We start from the raw sequence: 15,527 nt of genomic DNA on the forward strand, positions 1-15,527 counted from the left end.
CCCCCCCACAATCGTGCAATAATTTTTATGGTTATTACAGCTACTCAAAGATTTACAAGTTTTCTCGACCACACCAGCTAGCGTATTATGTGACAACAAATCTTTCATTCATATGGCCAATAATCCAATTTTTCATTAGCGCACCAAGCATATAGAAATTGATTGACACTTTATCCGTAGTAAAATCAAAGATGAAGCGATAAAACTTTTACCCAATTCGATCGAATCTTCATCTCGCAAACATGATCACAAAGCAACTTCCCCATCCCACGCCTGTCTGTATATCTAAATAAAAAGCACAATTGTATCTCAATCAGCTTCTGGTTTTTTCAATAAATACACAGATTCATAATATGTAATAATCATCAAAACAAATCCAAGCAAAAACATCGTATATTTCGGATAATGGTGACCGTTGAATCTCCAATATTCCCGATGCTTAATCTCGTTCACTCGGGTTCACTGTTTACATGATTGATTAAAGTATACTTCCACGTGATTTTTTCATGAGTAAATGTCCATTTGTACGTTCAAATTGCAATCGATACGACGGCCCAGATTACGGTGTTGTTTACATGTTTTAATTGTTTTTATTTTTAAATTCGTTTGGGCTTCCTGCCTTTACTTGGTTAGCTCACATGTCCTTGTAAGTTGTAAGATCAGATGTATTTCGATAAATTTGACCACAAAGGCTAGATAAGGAGAAATGTATGCGTAACATTGTCGGGGGATAATTTAGTATGAGCCCCCCACTAGCAATTATGTGATGATCGAGGTCGAAGAGGGTGGGTGATCGTTAGTGTCATGAGGTTGCACGAATAATGAACGGCTCTTGACAAGCTTTTAGACGAAAGGAACATGAATAAACCGATCCAGGGGCGTAGCCTGCAGGAAAATTTTTGACCTTGGGATGAATGATTCGATACATAACAGTGACATGAACTAGTATAAGCTACTGAAGATGTGTCATGTGGTATTTCATCGAATAAAACTCGTCGATTGTTGATTTCTAAATGAATATTTCAATCAAATCAAATTTTATCAGCACATGTCTGGGATTAGAAGACCACCACCAATGAAAGATGCAGAAGCTATCACCGAACATTTTAAATGAGCATCAAAACTAATTTTGATAATCAATAACATCCAAGCACCTAAATAAGAGGAATGAACACATATTGGGAATTTAATAACATTAAGACAACAACATAAGCATTTCACTTTACTAAAACCCTTGTAAAACAATTTATTATCGTCTCAAAAACTCAAAATTAACTCAAAATAATATGTCGCAGTCACTTAACAAATAATTGAAGAATCACTTATTAACTTCTGCGTATGAACAAATTTAACATGATTTTATTCCAAAGAAAAACAAAAAATCCAGAAACAAATAATTCAGGAGTGATTAAAAGATTTGATATGTACTACACATATCAAGAAGGTATATCTTTTTTTCGGGAGTTCGTCACATAAGAACTCTAAAGTTAATCGTATTTTTTAGTACAGTAAGGACAATCGTCGAATCTGAAACGTTACAAATTATATTTTATTTTTAGTTGTTTGATAAATAATATATAAGTTGTATAAAATTTATTAGTGTGAGGGGACAAACAATAAATAATAAACAATATATAATTTATATAAATTTTAAAATATTGTACTACTTTGAATTGATCTAGCTTAATGTACGACACATGATTTGGCAAAACTTATTCTATGCATGTATTTTCCTTATCCTATCCTATGAACTCCACTGCTCATGCATAGATTAGAACTTTTCATTCTTTTCTTGTTTAAAGAATCATGCATAGAATTTCAGGGCTTACTTATTTTTAAATCAAATCCAGCTATAAAGTTAAACAGATCAATGTGAAAATTATAAATATAAACAAAGTTGTTTGACTCATCTCACGGATAAAATAATCAAATTAATTTTAAAAAAAATTGTACACGCATGCATCATATACATTGTAATTAATATAAACTAGTGCACCAACATACGCATTGCGTGCTTATACAATATTTTTTATAATTTATTTGATTTATATTTAAATTGAGATCAAAATTTAATTTTAAAAAATAGTGATGTATTACACTGTAATTTTGATATATGAATTAAAAAAATAAATAGAAAAAAGAAAGAAAAAAAAATTGAACCTACAACTTGATGTCTATGAAACAAGGGCTCTATCCGCTTAGCCATATATGACTTACCTTAAAGTTTTAACAATTTATTAATATATATAATTATTAAAACAGACCATGATACCAAAATTAGTTATTATAAGAGTTTTCAAATTTAATAATATAATATAGAATATTATAAATGTGATGTTATTATTCATCTTTTACATTGTCACAAATTTGGATTTTATGTAATTTAAAGAAAAATTATTTTACAGCTATGCCTAATAAATTAAAGAAAAGAAAACAAATTCGAAGGGGCAAAAATGTGATTTCGGGGTTGAAATCGGTTCACACACTATTAATGGACCACGCCGAACAAATCGGCCGTGAATGGGCCCAACCCAATAACTTTAATTTCACTTACCGTAACAGCCTAGAAACGGTCCAGTCTGGTGGTTGCACAACTGTACTCTCTCCCGTATAATAAATACTGTGTAACAGTAAATGAATATGCCTCACACGTTTTTTGTTTGAAAAGTATTAATTTAGTTAAAATATTTTATGAAATTAAATATCATATTAAATTTAGTAAAATAGTTTATGCAATTTTTTTTCATTTGCGTGCTAGATTAAGGAAGAACAATATACATAAATTAATTTTTTTTAAAAGATAAAATGTAGGTCTATATTCTAAACTTATTCATTAATATATTAAAATAACACGATTAAAATATGTAAAAATGACACCTATCAATCACACTTTAAAAACTTTATCAAATATTTCATTATCTTAATAAAAACATCTATTGCATTTTCTTAATAAAAAATATGTTACATTTCAACTTTTAACATCTTACATAAAAAAAACTATTATATTTCACTATGTTCAATCAAATTCACTCGCATTTTCTCACGTCGTTATTCTGGATGTTCTCTCAGTTTTGGCTTGATATTTTTCATCAATTTTAATTTGTTATATTCGACTAGTGACTTTTGACCAATCATTGAGCAAAAATTGGACTTTTTCAAATTTTTCGACTTTGAGTTAAAACATCTCTTATACAATATATTTTCTCCAATACTAAAAGGTCGCTTCACTGCAACTGTTGAAAAGGGCAAGTCAGATTTGTTTTTGCAATTTTTGACAAAATTGGATATATTTGTGTTTTTTTTTTTTTGCGACTACAATCGCAATATGTCGAAATTTTCTCATTCACATCACTAAAATCAAAAGTAGTGGTAAAAAAATTCGTAAGTTCTTGATTGAAATTTGAGGATTCTCGTGGGCGTTTCGTCCGTTTCTTAATAAAAGTTGTGTTTTAGTAAGTTTAGAAGTAATATTACAAGTGGTACTGGATCGTGATTCATGTGAAAAAATATATCCACTATATTTGGTGTTATGTACATTATAAATATCATATAAATATATTTTAATATTAAACAATATCAATTATATATTAAGAACCGTTTTCGTAATATGGTCTAAAGAATCATTAATATAATGTTAACATTTCTTATAAATCATCTAATTTAAGTTTATGATCTAAAACAAAATAACATAAAAATGTTTCAGGTATTTCTAAAAAAATATTTTTATCGTTTCGCGTTCATGATCTAAATACATTGACTTAAAGCATCATCACTAGATATCATATGTTCACTAAAAATACATGAAATATTGCAACAATGTGTTAAAACTATATGAGAAGTAGGATAATAAACATCAGATAATTGATCACTAGCGTCATTAAAAACTTTTAAAATTTCACAAATACTAGTGCTTATGTTCCATTGATCGAAAACAAATAAATATCAAAAGCTTGAACATGTTGATGCAAAAATATATGTTATAAAATTTTATATTCAAAATACGATAATAACAATTTATATGTTGAATTCTAATTAGTTGGAACGTCTCATCCAAACTATTTAGATATTATACCATTTATTTTGCAAAATTTGCCCATTTGTTTCATAACTTGGGGATGTGTCCATAGATAATGAATTGCATTCCTAATAATTGAATTTGTGATGCTAAATTTTTTAGTTCATTTTGAACACACAAATCTAAAACATGACTTGTGCACCTAATATGAAAAAATTTACAACATAGCGATGATTTACATATTTCAATAAGCCCACTAATACTAGAAGTATTTACACCAGCATTATCAAAAGAAATTGGAAAAACTTGAGAAGTTAGACCATATTCTGAGTCTTTTTCTCTCAAATATTACGCTTCCAACATCTGGTATCAGAGCATCAGGATTTCACAAAAATCGTGAGAAGAAATTCCAGGAGTGATAAATAATTCTTCTCACAGAGTTATCCTTATTTGATGGCTTCCAACAACGATTTCTTTCAAACCCAAATTCCAAAGCTTCTTGGAAAGAATTATGAACATTGGAAGATTCAGATGGAGGTACTATTTGGATACCAAGAGATCTTGGACATCATCAAAGAAGGATTCACAGAACCAGATAATGTAGAAACATTGTCAAAAGACGACCAAAGCATATTGCAAGAAAATCGGAAGAAAGATCGAAAAGCTTTATTGATCATCTTTCAAGCTGTTGATTCAAATAATTTTGAGAAAACCGCGACAGCCAAGACAGCAAAAGATGCATGGGACACTCTTTTAAGATCCTATAAGGGTGTGGAGAAAGTTCAAAAGATTCGCCTTCAAACTTTAAGAAGACAATTTGAACTTCTTCAAATGGAGAAAACAGAAACGATCTCTAATTTCTTCACAAGGATGCTAGCGTTAGTCAACCAGATGAAAGCCAATGGCGAGAAGTTTAGTCCACAACAGATAGTTGAGAAAGTCCTCCGTTCTCTGACCATACAGTTCGAGTACATCATAACAGCCATAGAAGAATCCAAGGATTTGTCAATTATGACAGTTGACGAGTTGATGGGTTCTCTTTTGGCACATGAACAACGTCTGAAAGAAAAATCTGAGAAGACAATTGAGGAAGCTTTAGAAAGTCAGTTGACGATCGATAAAGCAAAATACTTCAAAGGACAACCAAGTTCCCATAGACAAGTCAATAAAAGGAACAACAATAAATCTGTCAAAGGAACAGAGAGAAACAATGGTAAAGAGAAGGACAAATCTCATATTAAATTCTTCAATTGTCAAAAATATGGTCACTACAAATCTCAATGCACAGAAAAAATTAATGAACAGGTGCAGAGAGATAATACCACAAAAGAAGTGAATTATTGTGATGAATCTGAAAAAGCCATGCTATTCACATGTGATATTGCAGTAGAAGATCAGAAAAATATTTGGTTTTTAGACACAGGGTACAACAATCATATGCGTGGGCGACAAGAACTATTCACAAAACTGGATGAAACGGTTCGGTCAGAAGTAAAATTTGGGAACAACACGATGATTCCTGTTTCAGGGAAAGGAGAAATCAACATAATTGCAAAGGATGGATCAAAGACATTAATCACAGATGTATATTATGTTCCTGCTCTTCACCAGAATCTTCTCAGTATAGGACAGTTGTCCGAACGAGGTTATGCCATCAATATCAATGAAGGGAACTGCACTATATGAGACAAAAAATATGGTTTGATAGCAAAGGTAAAAATGACTCCGAATCGACTTTTTCCTTTGACTCTTAAATATGATATTTCTTGTTTTAGCACATCGGTTCAAGATCTATCATGGTTATGACATTGGAGATTTGGGCACGTGAACTTCGACAGTTTGAACGTTCTCAGTCGTAAACAACTGGTGTATGGACTACCTCTCATCACACCTCCGGAAAATATATGCAAGACTTGTGTTGTTAGAAAGAAGTGCCGTAAGGAATTTCCTTCAGGACAGTCTTGGAGAGCCAAAAAGTCGCTGGAGCTAGTGCACTCTGATCTTTGTGGTCCTTTTGAGGTTTCTTCCAACCAAGGATATAAGTACCTTATCACATTCATCGATGATTTCGGTAGAAAGACTTGGATCTATTTTCTCAAAAATAAATCAGAGACTCTTGATAATTTTAAGCAATTCAAGGCTTATGTAGAAAGACAAAGTGGATTTAAAATTAAAACCCTGCGGACAGATCAAGGTTCTGAATATATGGTTGGAGACAAATTGTTCAAACAAATTGGCATCAAGCATCAGCTAACTACTAGATACACACCTCAACAAAACGGAGTTGCATAAAGGAAAAACCGCACTATTATGGACATGGTTCGTTGTATGTTGCAAGCTAAACATATACCAAATCAATTTTGGGCAGAAGCAGTTTCATGTGCAACATACATCTTGAATAGATGTCCAACGAAGACCCTCCAGTTTAAAACTCCATTCGAGATGTGGAACGGAAGACCTCCTAATGTTGCACACTTTCGTGTGTTTGGATGTGTGGCATATGCACACGTGCCTAAGGAGTTGAGAAAGAAACTTGATGCTAAAAGCGAAAAGTGCATATTTCTCGGCTACAGTAATGTGACCAAAGGCTATCGGTTGTATAACCCCGCTACACAAAAGATAATGTTAGTCGAGACGTCACATTTCTTGAAAATGATGAATGGCAATGGAGCATTGAAGAAGAAAATAATTTTCAATTTGTGCATGTTGACAATAAATCTTATCATAGTGATGGTGCATCCCACACACAAAATGATGAATCAAGTGAATAACCTGTTACAGTAACAGTACCTGATCGCCCACAGCGAGAAAAAATCTTACCAGCGCGACTACAAGATTGCATCCTATCAAACGACAACGATGCCTCTGATGATGAAATCATCAACTTTGCCCTTTTTGCAGACTGTGATCCAACAACTTATGCTGAAGCGTCAAGTGCTCAAAATTGGATTCAAGCAATGGACAAGGAGATGCATGCAATTGAGAGAAACGGTACTTGGGAACTAACAAGTCTTCCAAAAGGAAAGGCTCCTCTCATGAGCTAGCTTTTGAAGTGGAGTTAGGTGGATTCATATCATATGGTATCAGAGCCATACTCTTGACTGGTCGTGTGGGTGCATGTTCCTGGAAGTGCCCTGAGTGCGGGTTAACGAAGGAGTTGGCACGAGGACGTACAGTCTAAAGGGGTCTGGAATGCCTGGAAGTGCCCTGGAGTGCGGGTTAACGAAGGAGTTGGCACGAGGACGTGCAGTCTAAAGGGGTCGGGAATGATGTGTCCCACATCGGTTAGCAAGAGTTGTCTTGGGCAAAATATATATGAATTCACAATCCTCCTCTCATGAGTTAGCTTTTGAGGTGGAGTTAGGTGGATTCATATCATATATGATATGAATCTAGCCAGCCACTATGCATTTCAAGAACCAATCCCGAGAGGACGATTGAAGATGTTGAATGTTGCCCTAGTTATTTAAATCAATCTCATGTTTTGTTAGTTTCCCATATAGATAGAAGTAGGGCTCTTCAGTTTAAATAAAACTTAGATAGGATTAGATATTATTTTAGTATAAATATATGGCTAGGTAATTCACGCAGGTGTGTGGGAACAAGAAATAAAATAGATTCAAAGTTTCTGAGTCTTTTTCTCTCAAAAATATTACGCTTCCAACACACATAGAAGCAGGATTCATCCAAAAACCATAAAAGCGTTGATGTGCACTCAAAGTTGGTTATTGAATGAGAAACAAGGTAATATAAATTGCATTTTTAGTTTTTATTGTTTTTGAACAAAAATATTATTAATTTACAATATACAATAATGTTTTTTTCTTTGACTTTTGTAACTACAAGTTCACAAGAAACGGAAGCATATTACTCTTCAGTTGAATTTGATGAGGACACTATTGATGTTTATGTTGTAAGTTTTTAATACAATTTAATTTTGTTAAATTTGACATTAAAAATAAACTGTTGAGTTAATTATTTATGTTGCTCTTCATCATTTTGCAGGACACTACAATGTCAAGTGATGAAGACATGTACGATTAGTTCGAAGATAAACCGATCTAGTTTGATTTTGGGTTGATAATGTTTACATATGATTAAACTAGGGGTAGTCCATAGTTGATTAATCAATTGAATTATGAGTTTTTGGATATGATGTAAATTCTACTATATTTTTGTTGAATTGCGTACTTTTGTTCAACTAATATAAACTATTTTTAAAATTTTGTTATTTTTTCTATAAAGTTTATTTTGCAAATTTTTATCATTAATAATTTTTCTTATTGTCATTTAAATAATTTTTTAAATATTCATAACTTCATTGAAACAATTTAAATTTGAAAACATTCAATTGTATATGATAATAGGGTATTTGGGTAGGGTATGGGTATCCGATAATCCGATGGGTATGGGGACGGGGATGAAATTCAATACCCGATGGGTATGGGTATGGGTATGGAGATGAATTTAATAAATGGGTATGTGGATGGATGTATAAAATTCGACTCATACCCTACCCATTGCCATCCCTACTCTTTACTTAATTTTTATTTTTGTTCAACTACTACTTTTTTAACTGTCGTTTGAGTGTATTTGTGGGATATAAACGTCAAATAGAAGGATTTGAACTTATAAAAAGCTAATTTTCAAAGATGATTTATCACTAAAACTAATAGAAAGTTGTTTAACAACACAAAATTTAGTTGTTTCTTCTCTAAATTTAGCTTAGGAAAATTTTAAAATTCGAGAATCGTCAGCCAATTTAAAGGAGAATGTCATAAATTGAGTTTGAGGACTATCAAGACCAATTTTCATCGGATGATTTTTATCGATGTATCGCGTTAAAGTTCCGTAACCATCTCCTTGTTGAAATTTATAAGTTTTCGGACAATATTAGCATTTGGATTGCATATAACTGAGATAAATATCACATTTTTGAAATGTTTGGTGAAAATATCGAATGTCGAGTGAGGCACCGCTTGAGTTTTTGTTGATGTGCCATCAGATTGCTTATACTTTCTTGACTTTGATGATGATGTGTTTGTTGGGCCTATTTTTCTTGTTCTTGATGTTACTCATCGGAAAAATCAAGATCATAATCGTCGACATTGAACGAAGGAAAATCGCGATGCTCAAACTCGGGTAGCGTGATGTCATATTTGTATAAATATGAAATTGAAGTAATTATGAAAATAAATCAATAATTGAAAATAACTCAATAATCAAGATTTAATATTTTGATAATGAAAGAATTGTTAATTATTGAAAGAAAATTGTACGAAAAAAATGAAGAGGGGGGTGAGGGGTATTTACAGAAGAAAATTTGAAAAAAATAAAAATAAAACTACAATGATCGACCCGACGGCCTGGGTCCGGGTCGACTGTTGTACAACGGCCACGAACGTCGGTTAACCAGCCTATTGATCACGGGACCATTCCAGTTCGAGTCTGGGTCAGACCCGACCAAGGGCCAGATCTATATGTTGTTTCATTCGATAAAATCATTGACGAAAAACTTGTGAATATATATTTGGCCAATGGCCATACACTCTTCTACGCACAATACCTCTCCCAAATCACATTTTTCTTCCTTTGCGCCTTTCTCTTTCCAATAAATTCCAACACAATTGATCATATCAATACAGGCTGTTCGTTGTTCAAATAAAAGTTGAAGTTATGTGAAGGAATCATTCACATTGATTAAGATTATCCCAATTAATTTAGCAATCAAGAGAAATTATTCATGAAGTATTAGTTAGATTTTTTAAGCATGATATTTGTTACAATTCGTGTCCCTTCGAATTTTCTGATGTTTTTTTCATTTCCTTGGCATTGTTTGATGATTGTGATCAGTTACATTGGCCAATGGACATCCCTATGAATGAAAGATCATGTTTTTTCACATGAAAAACATTAAATGCTTGATATTTTGAAAATCAAACATACATAACATATCATAAGCATATTGTCCTTCTTCCTTCTTCAACAAGAGAGAGTTTCTTCATTTTTGTGTGAAAGAACTTGAATATTTGAGTACTCATTATTCAAGAGTTGTAATTGTATCTTGGGAGAGAAGATTGCCACAAACCAGCACATTGTGAGGGGCAAAGTCTTCTTAAGGAGAAAATGTTCAACATTTGCCTCTACAAAGTCATTTTTTTGTTTTCTTCTTGCTTTTCCTCTCATATATTTGAATACCACAACAACAATCTTAAGAAGAATTTTTGGTTTTTGATCATTTGCAAGAAGAATTTCAATGGCGTCAACATCTACAACACCACATGCAACCGTCGCACTAGGAGAGAAACCATAGAAGTTTTCTGGTGCAGATTTCAAAAGATGGCAACAAAAGATGCTATTCTATCTCACAACCTTGAGTTTGTCAAGGTTCTTGAAGGAGGATCCTCCCACCGTTGCTGAAAACGAAACAGATTCCAACATGAGGGCCGCTTTGGATGCATGGAACCAAAGTGACTTCTTGTGCAAGAACTACATCTTAAATGGACTTGACAATGCATTGTATAATGTGTATTGTCAAGTCAAGATCGCCAAGGAACTTTGGGATATGCTTGACAAGAAATACAGGGCGGAGGATGCAGGTTTGAAGAAGTTCATTGTTGGGAGATTTTTGGACTTCAAGATGGTGGACTCAAAATCTGTAATGAGTCAAGTGCAAGAACTACAACTTCTCTTGCACGAGATTCATGCGGAAGGAATGAGTCTAAGCGAATCTTTCCAAGTTGCTGCGTTGATCGAGAAACTCCCTCCGTTGTGGAAGGACTTCAAGAATTATTTGAAGCACAAAAGGAAGGAGATGAGATTGGAGGATCTCATTGTGAGATTGAGGATAGAAGAGGATAACAAGAGCACCAAGGCCACGACAAATAAAATGGCAGCAAGGGTGAACATTGTTGAATCGAGTTTTCAAGGGAAGAAGACAAAGTTTGAGAAGCAACCACAACAAGGCCGACAACCACCAAACAAAAAGAAATTCAAAGGCACTTGTTATACATGCGGAAAACCAAATCACATGACCAAGGATTGTAGAAAGCCAAAGAAGAAAAATCCTCAAGCCAATGTAGTTCAAGAAAGGTCGGTACCATTTGATTTTTCTCAACTTGATTTGACTGCAGTTATTTTGGAAGCAAACTTGGTTGAAAACTCCAATGAGTGGTGGGTTGATACTGGAGCAACTCGACACATATGCTCCAACAAAGGAATGTTCTCCACATACACTCCATCGACTGGGAGAAAACTATACATGGGGAACTCCGCTACATCTGAGGTGGTGGGCACCGGCAATGTAGTACTGAAGATGATATCGGGTTTGGAAGTAACCCTTGTTGATGCACTTCATGTACCGGACATAAGAAAGAACCTCGTGTCGGGATCTCTGTTGGTCAAACATGGGTTTAGACTAGTATTTGAGTCTAACAAGGTTGTATTGACAAAGAATGGTCATTTTATTGGAAAAGGATATCTCGATGAGAACCTTTTCAAGTTGAATGTAATGGCTATAAGCCAAAATGTTGTTGAAAGTAATAAAGACAAAAGTTCTATTTACTTGCTTGAGTGTTCTCATTTATGGCATGTTTGTTTAGGACACATAAATTTTAATACCTTGCAATGTTTAATGAAACTTGAATTATTGCCTAAACACAATGTCGATCCAACACAAAAATGCGAGATATGTGTTGAAGCAAAAATGACCAAAGCGCCTCACCACTCGATTGAAAGATGTACAACTCCTCTAGAACTAATACACACCGATCTTGGTGATTTAAAGTTTGTACAAACTAGAGGAGGGAAAAGATACTGCGTGACATTCATTTATGATAATACAAGGTACTGTTACGTATATCTTTTGAGGTCGAAAGATGAAGCTCTTGAAGCATTCAAATGTTATAAGATCGAAGTTGAGAATCAACTTGGCAAACAAATAAAGAGGGTTCGAAGCGATAGAGGGGGTGAATACGGAGCACCTTTTGATGAATTCTGCACATCTGTGGGTATGATTCATGAAACGACTACTTCTTGTTCACCACAATCGAATGGCATTGCCGAAAGAAAGAATCGAACTCTGAAAGATATGATGAATTCTATGTTAATAAGTTCAGGACTACCCCAAAACTTGTGGGGGGAAGCAATACTATCGGCTAATCACATCCTGAACAAAATACCCCACAAGAAAAATGACAAGTCACCTTATGAATTGTGGAAATGTCACAAACCTTCCTACAAGTACCTCAAATGTGGGGGTGTCTAGCTAAGGTTGAAATACCAAAGCCTAAACAAGAGCGAATTGGACCAAAGACGGTCGACTGCATATTCATCGGATATGCACATAATAGTAGTGCCTATAGGTTTATAGTGCACAAATCTGAAAATGCCGAAATGAATACGAGCATGACAATTGAGTCAAGAAATGCAATATTTTTTGAAAATATATTTCCTTGTAAAGAGAGGAAAGAAAATGGTTCTAGCAAGCGAAAACTTGAGACGGAGCATGTAGGTCAAGTACCTACACATGATCCAACTCTAAATGAAAATGCTATACCTTTGGAAGACTCTTCAAAGGAGCAAGAGGCAAGAAGAAGCAAAAGGACTAGAATCTCAAGGTCCTTTGGTCCAGACTTCCATATTTTTATGTTGGAGAATGAACCAAAGAACATACAAGATGCTCTGGTTAGCCCTGAAGCTCCTTATTGGAAAGAAGCCATCAACTCTGAAATGGATTCCATTTTGCAAAACCATACTTGGGAACTAGTGGATCTTCCACCAGGTACCAAGCCATTGGGATGCAAATGGATATTGAAAAAGAAAATGAGAGTTGATGGAAGTATTGAAAAATACAAAGCCAGGCTTGTGGCCAAAGGCTATAGACAAAGAGAAGGTCATAATTTCTTCGACACGTATTCACCAGTTTCAAGAATAACATCCATTCGTGTGCTCATTGCTATTGCAGCTTTGCATAACCTTGAGATACATCAAATTGATGTCAAAACGGCATTCTTAAATGATGAACTTGAAGAAGAAATATATATGGAGCAACCTGAAGGCTTCATAGTTAAAGGACAAGAAAGAAAGGTCTGTCATTTAATTAAGTCACTATACGGACTTAAACAAGCGCCTAAGCAATGGCACGAAAAATTTGACAATGTAGTATTGTCAAATGGATTTAAGATTAATGAGTGTGACAAATGTGTTTACATTAAAGGCACTCAAGAATCTTATGTGACGGTATGTCTATATGTGAATGACATGCTAATAATAGGGAATAGCCAAAAGTTTATTAAGGGTACAAAGAAAATGTTGACAAAACATTTTGATATGAAAGATATAGGTATTGCTGATGTAATTCTAGGGATTAAAATCTTTAGAACTCTAGAAGCAATAGTCCTATCTCAATCTCATTATGTAGAAACAATGTTAAAGAAGTTTAACGCTTATAACTCTACCCCAGTAAAAACGCATTTAGACGTGAATGTCCATTTGGCGAAGAATCGTGGAGAACCAGTTTCTCCATTGGAATACTCCAAAATTATTGGAAGCCTTATGTACATCACTAATTGTACTAGACCTGACATCGCTTGTGCGGTTAACAAGTTAAGTCGGTTTACAAGTAATCCTAGTGTGCACACTGGAAGGCGTTGAAAAGGTTGCTTAGATATTTAAAGCACACATCAGAATATGGACTAAATTACACAAGGTATCCTGCAGTACTTGAAGGATACTGTGATGCAAATTGGATTTTTGACACCAATGACTCCAAATCCACCGGCGGCTATGTATTTAGCATTGGTGGAGGAGCAGTCTCTTGGAGGTCATCGAAACAAACTTGCATTGCTAGATCTACTATGGAATCAGAGTTCATAGCGCTAGATAAAGCTGCAGAAGAAGCTGAATGGCTTCGCAACTTTTTAGAGGACATTCCATGTTGGGCAAGTCTAGTGCCAGCAATCTTGATACATTGTGACAGTCAGTCAGCAATTGCAAGGGCACAAAACAGTATGTACAATGGCAAGTCTCGACATAATACTGTGCGACAGTTGATCTCTAATGGAGTTATATCTGTTGATTATATCAAATCAAAGGATAACTTAGCGGATCCGCTTACAAAAGCATTAAATAGAGATCAAATGTACTGTCTGTCAAGAGGAACGGGTTTAAAACCTACAAAATAAAGTTTTCATAGTGGTAACCCAACCTTGTAGATTGGAGATCCCAAGATCTTGCTTCAATGGGACAATTAAGTTATGAGAACTTGATGAATCACTCCTCATTCCTAAGACAATGAGTGAAGTTGCCTACAAAGGTAGTGAGGTTAAGTATTGTACTTTTAATGATTCCGTGGCTTACAAAAGCGGGGTAAGTAGGATACCCTTTTACAAGGAGATCACCTATGTACGTGTGAGGACGGGCCGCCTCGATGAAACACGTATGAAGCCAAGATGTGTTCTATGGCCAAAACGGACACAACCGATAAAACAAAATGGAAATGGAAGGAAGGTTATCATGTGGGTACATTTGTCTGGTTTTACATGAACCGCCAAGAAGTTTAAGACATCAAATTCACTTCGTGGCCTAGTAAATCCAATTTTATTCCACTAGGGCAGGTTCAAAGCCAAAAGCTACCTCTCCTGATGTGACAATTTTTCGTATATACTCTCTCTTATGCATCACGAGCATTCATGCATTAATTTCATTTATGTGGGGGATTGTTGGAATTTTGATGCTTAATGAATGAAAATTAAGCAAATAAATCAATGTGTTTGATTGGAAAATTCGAAACGAAGAACGAAGCTTAATGAATGAATATTAAGTTCGGTGATTCTGAATTAAACTCGAAACAAGTTCATCAAATGTTGAAAGAACTTCAATCGAGTAGTCGGAACATGTAAGGGACGAAAATCGAAGAAAAAAAATCACGTGAACAGTAGCCGACGCGCACCTTGCCAGTGGCAGGCGCGCACATGCGCGCGGAGCGGCGCGCATGTACGCGCGCCTGCCGAGAGCACTCGGCAGGCGCGCCGAGAGCTCTCGGCAGCGCGCGCGCGTGCGTGCAGGCGCGAGCGGGTGCCTGCAGGTCTTCGTGTCCCTTCGAATTTTCTGATGTTTTTTTCATTTCCTTGGCATTGTTTGATGATTGTGGTTAGTTACTATGGCCAAGGGACATCTCTATGAATGAAAGATCATGTCTTTTCACATGAAAAACATTAAATGCTTGATATTTTGAAAATCAAACATACATAACATATCATAAGCATATTGTTCTTCTTCCTTCTTCAACAAGAGAGAGTTTCTTCATTTCTTTGTGTAAGAACTTGAATATTTGAGTGCTCATTAATCAAGAGTTGTAGTTGTATCTTGGGAGAAGATTGCCACAAACTTTTAGCACATTGTGAGGGACAAATTCTTCTTAAGGAGAAAGTGTTCAACACTTGTCTCTACAAAGTCATTATTTTGTTTTCTTCTTGTTTTTCCTCTCATATATTTGAATACCACAACAACA

General features: G+C 34.8%; 1 protein-coding gene across 1 annotated transcript; it reads left to right on the forward strand.

The window, feature by feature from the left end:
* The first annotated feature begins 4,468 nt into the window (after positions 1-4,468).
* On the forward strand, positions 4,469-5,701 carry LOC142527188 (uncharacterized). The gene has a single exon (XM_075631925.1). The coding sequence runs from the start codon at positions 4,469-4,471 to the stop codon at positions 5,699-5,701; it is 1,233 nt and encodes a 410-aa protein (XP_075488040.1).
* Positions 5,702-15,527: the final 9,826 nt, after the last annotated feature.

Source organism: Primulina tabacum, chromosome 15 (genome assembly GCF_025594145.1).
Source record: "Primulina tabacum isolate GXHZ01 chromosome 15, ASM2559414v2, whole genome shotgun sequence".
In the NCBI taxonomy this organism is placed as follows: Eukaryota; Viridiplantae; Streptophyta; class Magnoliopsida; order Lamiales; family Gesneriaceae; genus Primulina; species Primulina tabacum.